The 17,423-nt window shown below is 35.4% G+C and overlaps 1 protein-coding gene across 1 annotated transcript in view; it reads left to right on the top strand.

Moving 5' to 3' along the window:
• Positions 1–17,423, top strand: part of ANKRD13C (ankyrin repeat domain 13C) — an 82,794-nt gene that overhangs the window by 45,530 nt on the left and 19,841 nt on the right. The window contains exons 7-9 of the mRNA XM_007182917.2: positions 4,348–4,492; positions 11,007–11,138; positions 14,322–14,483. Of these exons, the coding sequence (XP_007182979.1) occupies positions 4,348–4,492; positions 11,007–11,138; positions 14,322–14,483 (439 nt within the window). The remainder of the gene's footprint in view (positions 1–4,347; positions 4,493–11,006; positions 11,139–14,321; positions 14,484–17,423) is intronic.

Raw genomic sequence — 17,423 nt, 5'->3', positions numbered from 1 at the left:
TTAACTATAGACTATCTGGAAGGCAAGTAGAGTGAAGATCATGATATAACACTAAGAAGATTTAAGATGGTCATCTCCCTCTTCCTAGCTTTGTAAGGAATAAGGGACACATAAGGAGGACATAACTATTGTCCTTTTTTCCCTCCATCCCTCTCCAACCCTTCCCTCCCCTGTCTACCCATCCATGCTTCTAGCCATTCATCTGTTCAGTCATCTATCCATTCTAGTGAACACTTTAAGGCTAATTTTAATTTTCTTCTGTTTCCTTTTAAAACTAAGATTGATGTTTGGATCTCACAGGGAATCTATTTATTTTATTTATTTCAGTATTTTATCATTATCTCTTTAGCTTTCTATTAATATAGGTATATTTATAAATTATATATATCTAAGCTATATATAATGCTGGTGAATATGCCAAATTTTAGTATATTCATATCTATTAGTATATTTATATATACATAAAATTTTACATGTCTGTATCTTATAAAAATCCAGAATATTAATTTGAGTATGTAAGGGTCTAGAACTAGTGATGTCTTAAAAGGTTATCTCATATAAACTCTTCGTTTTATAGATTAGAACGTTCTGACAAGTGAAGTGATTTTTATGAGCATATTGCAAATTAATAACTGAGCCAGGACCTCTCTGACTTCCTGTCAGATCTTATCATGTCACAAGGCAGAAATTTTAAAATATCAACTCTTTATGAGATTTATTATTCAATATGTTGAATTATAATGAAGAGATAATCTTTAGATGGAAGTAAGTTCTAGGGTCATTATTCTCCAGCAAAATTCTATTAAGGTAGAAGCTTCTGTGATTTTGTTTTTAAAAATAACCTCCTCAGATGTTTCTGATGATGAAAGTGTTCATGCACATTAAATTCATGGTCATTATAGAAACCTTGGAAAATACAGAAAAGTATAGATGAAAAAACTAGGAAAGGATTTGATAATGATGTAGATTTAATTCAGTAGCCTACTGTTAACAATATATTATGGTTATCAAAAAATTATCAGTTTAAAAATGCTTAATATAGGTGCTTGCCAAAGTTAGTAGATAACTTGGGAGAATAGTATTATCTTCCATATGCTACTTTAAGTAAAGGTTAGTTTTAGTTCTGTTTGATTCTTAAATTTAGGAGAAAAGGAGCTTCTTTCTTTTAAAAAATTGTTTCGCATTTATATATGACTTTTAAAAGTAAATGACATGATGCATATTACCTAATAAATATAGATGATAAAAAAACCACAAAATGGTTAAGATAGAAACATGAGAATAAGAAGCTGAGAGAGAATAATTGTGTCAAAGAATGTAGTTTAAGGGAAGCTACTGCAGTTTAGCAAGACTCTGAAACCTGGGACTTACTAGCAGCTGAGGTTGAGGGAGAAATATGACAGGTTCAAAGTGCTAGTTATCAAACAAAGTTTACTAGACTAATGAGAAGCTGCAGTTTAGGATGTATGGCAAAGGTTTTTTGCACAGATGAAGAATTATTTTAAAGAAAAAGAAGTTTGTTAACATTAAATATAAACTTTCAAATTTAAACATCAGGAGATGATTAGTTCTTTTAAACATCACTTCAAATGAATTTTACTTGTATCTCATGACAGCTATGTGATCATTTAAAGTATCTTCTTTGGGAATTCCTTGGCGTTCCAGTGGTTAGGACTCCACGCTTTCACTGCCAAGGATGCAGGTTCGATCCCTGGTCGGGGAACTAAAATTCTGCCGGCCATGTGGCCAAAAAAAAAAAAAAGGATCTTCTTTGTTGTCAAAGAGAAATTAATACTTTAGTAGAAATAGGAAAGTGTGGGCAACTTTATTGTTGAGAATACTAACAAATATTTTCACTGTTAATAATTTTGAGGTTATATATAACCACTGACTAAAATAATCATTGCAAACTTTCTCAGTCAGGCTCTTCCTATTTCGAGTAGGCCCTATTTCCTTTTCACTGTTACTTGGGCATTTTTCAAGTTTTATTCTGAAACAGAACATCTTCTACTCAAATCTTTGCATTTGTATAAAGAATTTTTTGTTCTTCATGGTGAATTACATGGCAAAATTAAAAGTATTTAGGCTTATAAGCTGAAAGCCAAGGACTAGTTAATACATTAAAATATCATTGTGATAAATTATATAAAAATTATATTATAAATTATATCATTATGATAAATTAGATTTAAGGGCTCAAATGTTGCCAGTGTCAGTCTGTCTTTGTCTCTCTGTCTCTCTGTACATCTCTTCTCTCACTATTCCTACCCCCACCCCTTGCAACCCACTACTACTCTCACCCAGGATGGGCAAGAAGGGAATGGAGGCAAAAGACTGTTCTGACCCTTTTCTTCTTTTTTTGTGGGGTATAGAGTTCCCTGGTAGCTGAAGCTTGGAGTCCAAATAGGCCACGCATGTAAAATGATCTGTTCCTTTTTTGAGACTTCAGTAGCCCACATCTTATAGAGGTAGGGGATAAGCCCCTTTTACTGGCATTATTTTCTCTTACACCACATGTACAAGCAATAACAGGATATGTTTAGTAGTACAGGCACCAGTAGTACAGTAGCAGGCCACTGGAAGTGGACCAGGGGCTAGAATTCAACTGTAAAGCAGCAGGTAGAGTTCACTCATATAGGAGTTGGTGACTTGGGTTTTTTTTTAGGACTTCTTATTCGGTTCTGAGGGGTGTGTATATTTTATATGGCTCAGAAGAGAGCCTCTTATACATAGGATAACCATATTTCCCTGTTCACCTCTGTTGTCCTGGTAAAATTATTAACAGTATCACCTTCACTTCTTATTCGGTTCTGAGGGGTGTGTATATTTTATATGGCTCAGAAAAGAGCCTCTTATACATAGGATAACCATATTTCCCTGTTCACCTCTGTTGTCCTGGTAAAATTATTAACAGTATCACCTTCACCTTTAAAAACTACTAGTTTTGGTGATAAATTATATGTAACCCTAGTTATTCTTTTGATGCAGCATGTGAAATATGTTCCATTTTTCAGCTTTCTATAAAGGGAAACCAAAAATGCCCACTCACATTGCCTTATCTATGGTGAGAACTGAAAAACCTACAAAGTACTGAGTTCTTATATTGCATTAGAAACTCAGTAGCCAGGTGGATCTCTCACAAAGACTTAAAGGAGTTTCCTTGGGCATGATCAGCATCTCTTAACAGCTGTGAGAACCTATTTCTTAGATTAAGTACTGTGTTTTGAGCAATCAGTCAGAGATATGCTGATGTGGTGATCTCCCACAAAGCCTTGTGCAAGATTGAAGCACTTCAGGGTACTTGTGAACTTTTCCATTCCATTATTCTCCCAAATTTCAGCAAGTAGTGATTTGTAGATTTTATTTGAGACCAACCCACTGGGTCGACCATGCCAGGTCTTGGTTACAATGAGCACAACAAACATACAAATGTGTGAGTCCATTAATATTTGCCATAGGAACGATCCATAATGTTTTCAGGCTGTGGAGATGCTGGAAAAGAAAATGCTGGGAAAAAGAATACTAATCTGAATCTGGGAAGTCAAGCAGAAAGGCCAAGAATTTAGAGTAAGTTAAATGGTTTATCGAGTTGAAGGATGAAGCAAGGTTTGGTATCAAGCATAAGCATAGATGCAGATCATAAGGACAAGACTGTGGACACACAGTCCTTAGTCTAAGAATGTGGTCCATCCATGGCTATACCTCTCTTATATACAGTTGACCTTTGAACAATACTGTTTTGAACTACTTGGGCCCACTTATACGTAGATCTTTTTCAAGAAATACGTACTACGGTACTACATGATCCAAGGTTGGTTGAATCTGAGGATGTGGAAATGTGCATACGGAGGGCCGACTGTGAAGTTACATGTGGAGGGGATGGGGGTCAGCGCCCCAAACCTTGGTGTTTTAAGGGTCAGCTGTACTCTGCTGAGGTAGCAGCTTGGTCTTGAAGGTATCACAGAATGTTAGACAGGTCTGGTTTCCTTTTCTGCCCCTCCCCCTTGAAGTAACTTTTCTGGAGTAGCCACAGTATAGGAAATGGTAGAGAATAAGGGTACAGTGAGAGAAATGCATCAACAATGGGGAAACAACCTTCTTCTTGCTGGATTAATGAAGTATATATTCAGAAAAATGAAATATAGATAACATTGAATATATATTTAAATATTCTTTTGGTGTTTTTTAATGAGATATTTTAAATTTAACTTTTATCTATAAATTTGACTTTGAAATATGGTATTAGCATCTTGGTTTGAGTTTAGAAGGAGCAAAACTTGTTTAATTAATATGAAGTTTTATTGAAATTTTATTTGTCAGAATTTCTCATCTATCCATCTTTCACAGGCTTGACACTACTCTCATAGACTTTACTGACATGAAGTGCCAACGAGGGGATTTAAGCTTCATTTTCAATGGGGATGCGGCACCCTCTGAATCTTTTGTAGTATTAGACAATGAACAAAAAGTTTATCAGCGAATACACCATGAGGTGAGCATGTTGTCTTATCAGTATTCCTGTAAATGGTTTTAAAAAGTCTGTGTAGGGACCTCCCCTGTGGTCCAGTGGTTAAGACTCCACCTTCCAATGCAAGGAGTGAGGGTTCGATCCCTGGTTGGGGAACTAAGATCCCATATGCCGCAGGGTGCGGCCAAAAAAAAAAAAGAAGTCTGTGTATGCAACCAAGCCTCGGTGTAATTGTTTTAAAAGGCATAAGGCATAATTGAGATGGTTCATTCCTAAAGCTTTCATTTTCTTACCTCTAGTTTTTTAAAAAAGTTTTATCATCTGTTCTCTATCCTGACTAATCCACTGAGTCTGTTTGCTCTTAATTCACTGATGATCTCCTAGTTAAATAAACTCTAACTTCTCATAGTTCTCATTTGTTGAACCTGTTCTGACCCTGTCCCCATTTATCTTCCTATCTTAGTTTCTTTTATTGTTGTGAACCATCTCTATCTCTTTAATATGAACACCTCTCTTGGCTCTCTGTCTGTACCGTTTTACTTTTCCCAACTCTTTGGCCACCTTTCTTTTCTCCGTCTTTTCACTCTTAAAGTACAAAATTATACCGCTTCTAAACACCATATCTCCATGTTGGAATTGCCTCCACAACGACCTTTGAGAGACCATATTCACCATTATCTTATATCCGTTGTTCCTTGAATGCTTATAAACCAAAGAAAAAGCTTTTCTAGTATCTATATATATCACTGATAGCCCTACAAATGTTTTTAGGTCAATATTTTGTTTTGTCACTGTGGCTTTTTTTTTTTTTTTTTTTTTTTTTTTTTGTCACTGTGGCTTTTATTTTCCACCATTTCCTTTCCATACGTTTACCACATCTTGTTACCCCCTTCCTCAACATCTCTTAGATTAGACCCTCCTACTGTCAAAGCTGTTGACAAGACCTTCGTTACCTTGTATGTGTACTATTGAAATAAATAGTTTCCTAACTGGCACTGAGCAAGGAAGATTTGGATTCGAAGAGAGGAAAAAAAGACATTCCTTGTGGGGGAAACAGGATGAGTAAAGTCAGGGAAGTAGGACTAAGAATGGTTTATTTGGGAAACAGAAAAGCAAGCTATCTGACTGCAGTGAAGGTTTCTCTTACTGAGCATAGGAACATGGTTTATGGAAGGCCTTAACAGCCAGATAAAATAATTTAGGATCTGTTATAGTCGGTAATAGAGAGTCATAGATTCTTAAACAAGGTATTGACATGATCAAAAAATAATTTAAATGAATTAATCTTATATATAGTTTTTTGACTTTTCCTCCTTCCCTCTCTTCCTCAAACATTTATCAAGGACCTAATAAATGCTAGACATTGCTAGGTGCTATGGATAGTGGCATTGTATTAATAGTATACAGTTTGTCCCTTGGTATCTGCGGGGGATTGATTCTAGGAATCCCCAAGGATACCAAAATCCACAGATGCTCAAGTCCCTTATATAAAATGGTGTAGTATTTGCATATAAGCTACACACATCCTCCCATATACTTTAATTCATCTCTAGATTACTTATAATACTTAATATAATGTAAAGCCTAAGTAAATAGTTGTAAATACAGTGTAAATACCTTGTAAATAGTTGCCTGCATGGCAAATTTAAGTTTCGCTTTTTGGAACTTTCTGGAATATTTTTTTCCCCAAATATTTTTGATCCCTGGTTGGTTGACTCTGCAGATGTGGAACCTGCAGATATGGAGGGCCAACTGTATATCAATTACTATCATATATTAAGCATTAAATGCCAGCATACTGGGACTATAATCTAAATACTTTAAAGCTCTTTTATTAAATCCTTAAAATAACCTGTCTAAATAGTACTGTCTCTATTTTATAGATGAAAAAATTGAGGCCTATAAATGTTAAATGATATCGCTAAGATCACACAGCTAGTATGCAGGATGGATTGGAAAAGGGAGAGAATGGAAGAGGGGAAAATATGTGTTTTTATGGTTATAGGCATACTTCGCTTTATTGCGCTTCACAGATATTGTGTTTTTTACAAATTGAAGGTCGGTGGCAGCCCTATGTTGAGCAAGTCTATTGGTGCCATCTTTCCAACAGCATTTGCTTACTTTGTGTCTCTGTGTCACATTTTGGTAATTCTCGAAATATTTTGACTCCTCTACCAGCAAACAGATTATGACTTGCTGAAGGTTCAGATGATGGTTAGCATTTTTTAGCAATGAAGTTTTGTGTTTTTTTTTTTTTTTTTTAAACACTAGCATTGTTTTTATTTATTTATTTATTTATTTATTTATTTATTTATTTTTGGCTGTGCTGGGTCTTCGGTTCGTGCGAGGGCTTTCTCTAGTTGCGGCAAGTGGGGGCCACTCTTCATCGCGGTGCGGGGACCACTCTTCATCGCGGTGTGTGGGCCTTTCACTATCGCGGCCCCTCCCGTTGCGGAGCACAGGCTCCAGTCGCGCAGGCTCAGCAGCCGTGGCTCACGGGCCCAGCTGCTCCGTGGCATGTGGGATCTTCCCAGACCAGGGCTCGAACCCGTGTCTCCTGCATTAGCAGGCAGATTCTCAACCACTGCGCCACCAGGGAAGCCCTGTGTTTTTTTTTTTTTTTTAATTTATTTTTTGGCTGCGTTGGGTCTTCATTGCTGTGTGCGGGCTTTCTCTAGTTGCGGCGAGCCAGGGCTACTCTTTGTTGCTGGTGCTTGGGCTTCTCATTGCAGTGACTTCTCTTGTTGCGGAGTGCGGTCTCTAGGCACACGAGCTTCAGTAGTTGTGGCTCAACGGCTCTAGAGCACAGGCTCAGTAGTTGTGGCTCATGGGCTTAGTTGCTCTGCAGCATGTGGCATCTTCCCGGACCAGGGATCAAACTTGTGTCCCCTACATTGGCAGGCGGATCTTAACCACTGTGCCACCAGGGAAGTTCCAGCAGTAAAGTATTTTTAAATTAAGGTATGTACCTTGTTTTTTTAAGCATGATGCTATTGCACACTGAACAGATTACAATACAGAGTAAATGATGGTGGTGCCACTGATAGAACTGGGGCATTTGGAAAAGGAAACAGGTTTGGGGTTTTAGATGACCTTCACATTGAATCTGTTGCTAAAATCAGTGTATTTGTTTCAACCCTCTCTTTATATAGACTTCTCTGAAGTATTTGCTATTATCGGTAACTCAGTTCTTAAAATTTGCATTTCCTTATGACTTGACCTTGATCATTAGATGTTCTTTTCCCATATCTCCTTCTTAACTCTCTTTTGCCTGTTTCCTTTTCTCTGCTCTCTTCTTGAATATTGATATGCGCTTGATGTTGTTCTCATTTTTACAAATTGCCGGAATAATCTCTTCCATTCCCACAGCTCTCCCTACCTCTTATCAGTTGATAGTTCACAAGTATATATTTGTAACTCAGATCTTCTGAGTGGGGACCTATCTATTTAAATGCCTAATGGATATCGTGTGTGTCTCCTAGGTACCTCAAAATTTAGCTTATTTAAGACTTAACTCATTATTTTCCCTTTAAGGTGCCCGTTCTCCCATTTTCTTTCCTTTGGTGATTGACATCATTCTCTGTTCAGCGAGAAAAATTGGAGGGTTTTTTTTGACAACTTTTCTTGTATTCTCACGTTTCCTAATTAGAGAACATGTGTGGTTATTCTTGTCTCCCTCATGTCTTATAATTATCCTTCTTTTTTTTTTTTAATAACTTTTATCTTTAATTTATTTATTTATCTTTGGCTGTGTTGGGTCTCAGTTTCTGTGCGAGGGCTTTCTCTAGTTGTGGCAAGTGGGGGCCACTCTTCATCGCGGTGCGCGGGCCTCTCACTGTCGCGGCCTCTCTTGTTGCGGAGCACAGGCTCCAGACGCGCAGGCTCAGTAGTTGTGGCTCACGGGCCCAATTGCTCCGCGGCATGTGGGATCTTCCCAGACCAGGGCTTGAACCCGCGTCCCCCGCATCGGCAGACAGACTCTCAACCGCTGTGCCACCAGGGAAGCCCCTCCCTTTTTTATTCATGTTGTTATTGCCATAATTTAGATATTCATTATGTCAACTGGACTGTCACAAAAGTCTCATAAATGATCTTCCTGGCCCCCTTCTTGTCTGCTTTTAAATTATTTCACATATTGGAGATAGGTTGAACATTGAAAACAAATTCATGACACTTGTCTTCCTTAAAGACACTTTAAAAGCTCCCTATTGCCTGAAGAATGAAATCCAAGTTCCTTAGCATGCCATGGTTCCTTCTGTGACCTGGCTTTTGTTCACTTTTCCAGCCTTTTTCTTACCCTGTTATCATAGATACCTTCATGCTGAACTCTTTGCAATTTTTTCCAGGCTATTTAGTGTTTCATTCCTTTGTTCATATTGTTTCCAATTCTGGGGATACCCTTCTTCTTGTTCCCTCACCCTGGTGGGGCACCTACTTAGTGTTACTTCCTCATCTGCCAAGTGACCATTGTTTTCTTGATGTTCTCACTAAATCTGGTACCATAGAGCTTCTAATGCTGTTTTTGTCTCTATGGCTTTCTTCTTTTTTGGGGCTAAGCTTCTCAGAGGTTTGGGGTTCTTTTAGTTGTAGTCTCTGGTACCTAATACAGCATCAGTACATTCTAGTTAGAGTTTGGCAGAGTCTTTCTGTAAAGGGAGAGAGTCAGTATTTTAGATATTTAAATATATTTGCAGGTCATATGGTCTCTGTCACAACTGCTCACCTCTGCTGTTATTAACATAAAAGCTACCATAGACAATATATAAATGAATGAGTATGGCTATATTCTAATAAAATTTTACTTAAAAAACAGATGGTGGACTGGATTTGACTGCTGGCCATAGTCTGCTGACCCTTATTCTAGACTCTCATATATGTACTAAATAATTCGAATTCTTATGTTTTAAATAACAGCAGGATAGCTAACTGGGCAATAGATGAGTTGGAAAGATAGTACTAAAAGAGAAGCCAGAGATTAAGGCTAGTAGTGTAAGTATTAGCTGATGTTATAGTATCAATGAGATCACCAGTGGTCTGGTATTTAGGGTATATGTGTGTGCATTTTATGTCTAAAAGAATACAGAAATGCTAGATTTTGAGCAATAATCCTCAGGGCAGGGAATACTTGTTTTTTATCCTAATATGTATACATAAGTAATAATTGTTCATTAAATGTTTGTTGAATGAATGTAATTAACAACAGGTCTTTTTCAATGATGTGGTTAGGAGATAGTCTATTATTTATAGAAGAGTTATGTTTCAAAAGTTTATTTGAAATTGGGATGTTTGAAACTTAAGGCAAATTTCTTCATAGGTAGTGTTGTATATAGTGTTGTTCCCAAGCTAGTACATAAAATCCTAATTGATTTGTAATATATTTACATCATGATGGTTAACAGTTCTGTACAATCTATGCCAGTCAAAATTTCTCTTTAGGAAATTGTGTTCAGAACTCGTTTGGCTTACCAGGAATACATTTTCACCTGTTACAGCCTTAGCATTAATGTCAAGATTTTCTATCCCTCACTTGTAAGGGTGAAGGAAATGGGCTATATCTGGGTGAAAGTTTGTGGTGACAAGTAGAAAATGGGCCTCTTGAGAATCTAGAAATCAGGAGGTAGGGAAAATAGAGCCTCTAGTTATTGTAAACCTTATGGATGGTTCTCATTCTCCAGTCAACTCTCTAGGTTCTGCCTTTTTTCTCCCTCTTTTCTTCGGATTCTGGGGCCCTAAATATCAGAGAATCTCTCTTGGCCTATTATATTTAGAATAGAACCTTGTCTAATACCTACTCATTTACTCTTCTGTACCTGGTCTCTTAGTTTTCTGTCCCTGAAACAAGCACAAAGCTTTCTCTTTTAAAAAATAATTATCGATCAACTATTATATGCCAGCACTGGGGAATATGTTGAAGCAAGGCTGCTAATTGAGTTTGGAAATTATGGGTTGATATTTATGGATTCCTTTTCTTTCTATAAGGTGTATAGAGAAGATCCCATGTGGCCTCCTTTCCTTTCTTTCCTTCCTTATCCCCTCTCTCCTTCCCTCCTTCCCTTCCTTCCTTCTACTTAAAACTATTGGGAAAGAAAGGCTCATAGTGGTGGGTCTTTAGATTAAAAAGAACTAAAGTAAGATTCATCTATACTTAAAGAAAACAAAACCTTCTTACCGGCATTTTGTCTCAGACCTGTCTACTTAATTCTTAAAGTAATCTTTTACAAATACTCTGCATACTTTGTACTTCTGTAATAGGTAATCTAGTATTGTTTCCATTACATATCTGGAAGAGTGTGAGTACACTTTTTATGTGTCCTGTATTTTTAGATTCATAATTAGTTATAATTCTAACTTATTTAGTTATATGAAGTTCACACTTCTGTAATTGTTTTTAGAGTAACTAGCACTTCACATTTTTTTAGAATTGGTCCTTTTTGTTTTTTTGAAATCTGTAACGTTTTAATTGTTGACATTTTCATATGTGGCGCTAATAACCTTTGAAAACCTAGATTCTTATATTTACCTTTTGTCCCCACCCCAGGAATCAGAGATGGAAACAGAAGAAGAGGTTGACATTTTAATGAGTAGCGATATTTACTCTGCAACTTTATCAACCAAATCAATTTCTTTCACGCGTGCCCAAACAGGATGGCTTTTTCGGGAAGATAAAACAGTATGTGCAAATCGAGATTTTTACACTTTAAAAATTGTTTAGTATTTAATGTTGCAAAAGTAATGTGATGGAAATGCAGGTATAAAGAAGTATCTTACTTGTTTTCAAGTAGTTTATTCTCTTCTTCTTGAATCCAAATAGGGAATTATATTGGTTGGTCACAGAGTTGGAAGATATTCTTACAGAAGCCAGGAGAGAAAGTTTAGTTCATTTGAATTTTATCTTGAAAAATATTCTTGTTGTTGGTGGCCTTGTTATTATACAGGGAACAGTGTCTTAATATGGTTCCATTATATTTCTAATGCTTTATTTCTTAGGAAGACCACAAAGAAGGATATACTTTAAAATTCATTTCCCTGGACCTTATTTCTTTCTTCTTTTAGAATTTTAGACTATTACGCAGTATCTGTCCCTCAGTATTCCATATATTTGACTAAAATTAAATAAGCTTACATTTCTACAACACTGTAATTAAATTAAATCTCCGTGGAGGTTTCCCCATTAGTGAATTGTAAATTCTTTCCATAATTCCCATTTCATCTGTCAGCAAGAGGTTATATAATATATAATATTTCAAATATAATATATTCAAAATATATTCAAACAGTTTTTAGTTGGATGTATGAAGAAGCATCTTATAAAATTTTAAAGTCAAGGATAAGTAACACATTAGGTAAGGGCCAAGATTTTAAGAATTCTATTTATCTTTTATTACACACAGTAGAAATGAATATATCCTCATTAGAAAGACAAAAATAGCCTGTAATAGTCAGGGTTCTTTGAGAAACAAAATCAGTAGGAGTTCTATATCTCTCTGTGTATGTGTATATATCTGCATATAGATGTATATATACCTATAGACAGAAGGAGAGAAAGGTGAGGGAGAGGTTGATTTATTTTAAGGAATTGGCTTGTGTGAATGTAGAGACTGGTAAGTCTGAAATTTGTAGAGCAGTCTAGCAGGCTGGAAATTCAGGGGAGAATTGATATGGTCTTGAGTTTGAAATCTGCAGGCTAGAATCTCAGGCAGGGTTTCTGTCTTGCAGTCTTGAGGCAGAATTGCTTTTCCTTTGGGAAACCTTAGTCTTTGCTCTTAAGGCCTACATTTGATTGGATATGGCCTTCCCATATTATGGAGGGTAATCTGCTTTACTTCAAGTCTACTGATGTAAATTTTAATTAATCTAAAAAATGCCTTCGTGGAATTCACTGGTGGTCCAGTGGTTAGGACTCAGTGCTTTCACCACTGTGGCCTGGGTTCAATCGCTCATTGGGGAACTAAGATCCTGCAAGCTGCACAGCACAGCCAAAAAAAAAGAAAAAGCCTTCGTAGCAACATCTAGACTGGTGTTTGCTTGAACAGTTGGACATCATAGTCTAGGCAAACTGACATAAAATTAACCACCACACAGTCTTACACATAAAGCTGAAAAATCTCCCTTGACCACTACTCACAATCCCAGAGTCCTTTGCAGAAGGTTATCCAGCTGTATATCCCCCCAGACCTTTCTTTATGCTTTATGTACATAAATATCTATCTATAATAATATTTAGCTTTAGTTGTTGATAGGTTTATTTTTCATAAAGTGTCATTTTATCTATTGTTTTGCAACTTTTTTTCCCCCAATGTCTTAGAAGTGTTTTCTTTTCAGTAGTATTACTTCATTCTTTTTAGCAACTGCATAGTATTCCATAGTATGGATATATTGTAATTTATTTATCCAGTCTCTTATTTTTGGACATTTAGATGGACACACATTTGTGTCCAGTTTTCTCCCACTATAAATGATGTTATGTTTACTATCCTTTTACATGCCTTTGCATTGTCTTTTATAGATAGCAAGAAATGAAATGGCTGGATTATATACATTTAAATTTTTTTATCGATATGATTTATTTTTAATAAATGCTTTTTCATTATAAGATTTCAAAAATTGATCATTATCACTTGAGTGTTTCCCAACCACAGAAAAATTCTCACTGTGAGATCTAGGTTCATCAGTTTTCCTCTCTAAGCCTATTTGGCAACAAGTAGCATTATAGGATTCCCAGTTGTGAGATCCTACATTGCAATCCATTTGTTGGCTTGAAGTCTTATTTGTTTGTACTCTGTTCTTCTGGACAGCATTAGAAGGATCACTTCAAGAGAAGATAAAAATTGAAGCTGCTGTTCATCTAGTGCTACTGCTAAGCAGCTCAAAGCTCTTGAAGAGTGTCTAGGTGATCTTCTTAAATCTTTGACAGGTAAGGAGGGAGTCAGTAATGCTTATGGTTCCCATTTTGTAGGTAGAAACAGGTACAGAATGCCTTGCTTTCTAATGACTGGTAAAGAAGCCACCAAAAGCAAGGTGGAAATGGAAGCAACAATAAACACTTAGTTTTGGAATGCCAGAAAACAACAGCAAGAGGAAAGCAAGTGATCTGCATGCAGGTAGAAATGGGAAGCTTGTTTTCAGTAAGTTACTGATCATGTTTTTTGAGGTAAGGTATTTCAGACTCTGACCACCTGTGGGTCTGAAAAAAGGTGAAGGTTAATGTTGAAGGAGCCCTCTTTTCTTGATGTCCTTTTAATCCATTTGAGTTTCCCTATCCCCAGTCCATAATATAAATACATAATTATATTGATGAGCAAAACTACTTGGTTGTTCTCCCTTTGTTGAAAGAAGCAAGCAACTGTAACTTGAAGTTTGGGCCTGTTAGAGAATATTGGAACAGGTAATTAATTTTAGTTGTACTAGAAAATTTTATGTGACTAAGACTATTTCTTTTTATTCCATTTTTTTCTATCTATAAAATGGGAACATTAATTATCCCTGACCCCTCCTTGTAACTCATGATATTTGACTATTAGCTAAATTAAGTTGTCAGATAGTTTTGTGCTACTTGGGAGTAGATTCTAAAGGAATACTATGTGTTGTTTTTACTTAGACTTAATTCATTTGCAGATTAACTACCATATATCTTGCGTGTTTTAAATTTTCCTTTATAAATTTGAAATGTGTAATTTTATGTATTTTTTAGCTTAATAGAATGTATAAAATAATTTGATAATTTCAAGTATCAGAGGAATATTTTATTTACATCTAAATGTTATATGTTTATGAAGAAACTGTGTATTACTTTGAAACTTTAAAAAAATCTAAGATAAACTTTATTATTTTGAAATATTTGATTTTGTTTTAGGAAAGGGTAGGAAACTTTTTGGCCGACTTTTATCTGGTGAATGGACTTGTTTTAGAATCAAGAAAAAGAAGAGAACATCTCAGTGAAGAAGATATTCTTCGAAATAAGGCCATTATGGAGAGTTTGAGTAAAGGTGGAAACATAATGGAGCAGAATTTTGAGGTATAACTTTTACTTTTCTTAATTTATAATGTTCTAAAGAGAGAGGAGGTAGACTTCATTCCTGGCATTCAGTGAGTTTATATAAGTATGCTCATAGGTTTTGTTTACCATGTATATCACCTTTTATTTTTCTGTGATACCGTCTTAGGTGATTTTTTGTGAACCTGTTCTTGAACTTTGAGTCTTCACTAATACATAGATTAAAATCGTTTTGTAAGCATGAAACCTGGTGTTAATTTTTAATCCATGTCCCTTTGCATATATTCTTTTTCCTATTTCACCAACTGAAATCTGCTGCTGCTTTGAAGACCTGGCTAAAAATCTACCTACTTTATGAAGTCATTTCTAGCCTATACCTTCCCATAAATTTTTTATTCAGTATGTATTTATTGAAAACATGGTACATGCAAAGAATTGTGTGACAGTAGGAAAAGGGGAGGGAAATCAAGGAAATACATAGCTATATGAGACAAGGTAACTTGGCTCTATAATCTTATTTCCCTAGTAAGATGAATTGGAGGGTTTCTTAAATTTATTTTTTATTTTAGCAATTTTAGACTTTAAAACCAGAAAAAAAATGATTCCCAAATGTTAACATTTTACTACATTTTTTATAGCAGTGTTTTTTAGGATTGGGACCCTTTAGTGGATTATGAATTCAATTTGTGGGCTGTGACCCCCACTTTTTTTTTTTTTTTTTGAAGTAGAATCTAAATTCAGATCATAAGGAAAAACTAGAGCACATAGTATGGGTCCTTATTACTTTATGAAACAATAGTGTCAGGGGTGTATGTTGTGTCTACTTGCATATGTGTGACTGCTGTGTTATAGTGTAAAATGTGAGTCACAGTCAGAAAAAGATGAAAGGCTACTATGAGGAGACTTGAATTCCTTGAATGTTTAGCCTCTCCCCTATGGTATTGTGCCAGATTACATTTTCAGGATAGACAAACTTTTCAGAATAGTATGCCAAGTCTCAACTAATTCATGGTGATACTCTGTGTGCCAGCAAAATTATTTTAATGTTTAGAAAGTTTATATATTGAGTGAATCAACCATAGTTTAGTTAAGTGAGTATAGGATGTAAAGTGCTTAAGAATCCACATTGAATGTTTAAGTTAAAATCGTGATCCAGTTTAGTGTGAGCCTGTCCCCTTCCTGCCAGATCCTCTTTGCAGTCCTCATTTTTCTTTTGTCCTTGGGTTAGAGCCTCACTAGACTTTCTTTTCCAGAAGCCTCCTGGGATTTGCTGATCTCTCGATCAGTAGGACGTAATAGGATGTGATATGCTCAGGAAATAGAAATGGAGATGAATTGAAGAGAGGGAATGATGAGCTTAATCTTTGACAAAGCTGCTACCCTTTCCCATTGTTAACCAGACATAAAGACTATTTCTTTGGACTATATTGTGATTTAAATTTTATAACAGTTCTTTTTAAAAAAGTGATTTTGTTGTGGTGGTGCTTACTGCTACCTTTGTTTAATTTTGGCAGCAAACCATTTTGGGATGAGTACACAAATTTATTTTCTTTAGGGCAGAGATTGTAACTTGATGCACTTGAATTGGTAAAGGGGTCTTTAAATGACATTTTAATCACGTATAGTTTGGCACGTTGAAATTAAAACATAGTTTAATCCCATATGCCTATATAATAAAACAAAATAATATGAATTAAATAATTAAGCTTCTGACTTCTGATCAGATCAAAGGAAATAGTTCCTGAGCATTGTGTGAAGTATTTTTTCATATATCATCTCATTTAATTTTTAATTATCACAATGACCTAATGAGATAACTATCATTGCCCAATTGTAGAGAAAGGAAAATGAGGTTTAAAGAAATTAATATATCTGAAGTCACAAAGCTATAAGTAGCAAAGATGGGTTTTGATTCTTGGACCTTTACCCCAAGTTCTTCTTGTTCTTGGTCTAAGTATATTGCTTCCCAGATCGCCTTTGTTAAAGTCTCTTCTTTGTGTGTATCCAGATTTTCAACACGTCTTAGCAATTCTTTCAAAATATTGTGAAGTTGAAGTTGTAAAAGGAATGAGAGAACCTTGCTATTGGTAAATGTAGTAAAAATCAGTATTGTGGTGTTTTTTTCAATGATGCATATAGATCATATTAGTAAAAAGCATGTTTTTGGCTTTGGAACATTATTGAAAATTTCAAGAACCTAGAAAATATGTATGACTATTATGATTGTTTTCAAAAGACATGAAAATATTATATATATATATATATTTTTTTTTTGGCCATGTTGTGCGGCTTGTAGGATCTTAGTTCCCCGACCAGGGATTGAACCTGCACCCTTGGCAGTGAAAGCGTGGAATCCTAACTACTGGACCGCCAGGGAATTCCCGAAAATATATTTTAAAGCCACATTTTAATAGAATTTCAGTTCTTAAAAATGTATGTCCTTTTCAGAATGAATTTATGTTCTTTATTCTAAATGAATAGCTTTTGAGTTTCCTTTTTTTTTTTCAGACAAATATTTGTTTTAATTTCTATAAGAAATAGCTTATAGGTAACACTTAGAAGTAATTATTTGCCTTTTAACTAGTTTTGCCATGCCTACTCCTTCTTTCCCCTCTCCTTTCCAGACAGTTCTAATATTTAGTATATATATTTGACAATATTTTTTATAGTAAAATTTAAGTGCTCAGAAATTCTTAAGTTATGGATACTTGCTCCTCCACTTTTGGTGCTTTTTTCCACTTTGTTCTAACCAATTATTGTTGGAGGGGGGAGTAATGCCCCATTTATACCTTAGACAGTCATTGATAAAAGCATTAATTGTATGCCAGCTATATATACAGAATATTGAGTTAAACCCTATTAGTGATTATGTATTTTTTTAATATATAAAATCAAAATAAGAATATATAGATATAAAATACATGAATGTGTTAAACTTCCAGAAACCTTTGCCATATAAAA

Source organism: Balaenoptera acutorostrata, chromosome 1 (genome assembly GCF_949987535.1).
Source record: "Balaenoptera acutorostrata chromosome 1, mBalAcu1.1, whole genome shotgun sequence".
NCBI classification, from domain to species: domain Eukaryota; kingdom Metazoa; phylum Chordata; class Mammalia; order Artiodactyla; family Balaenopteridae; genus Balaenoptera; species Balaenoptera acutorostrata.
The sequence above is the reverse complement of the archived record's forward strand: the minus strand, read 5'-3'. Positions and strand labels throughout refer to the sequence as shown.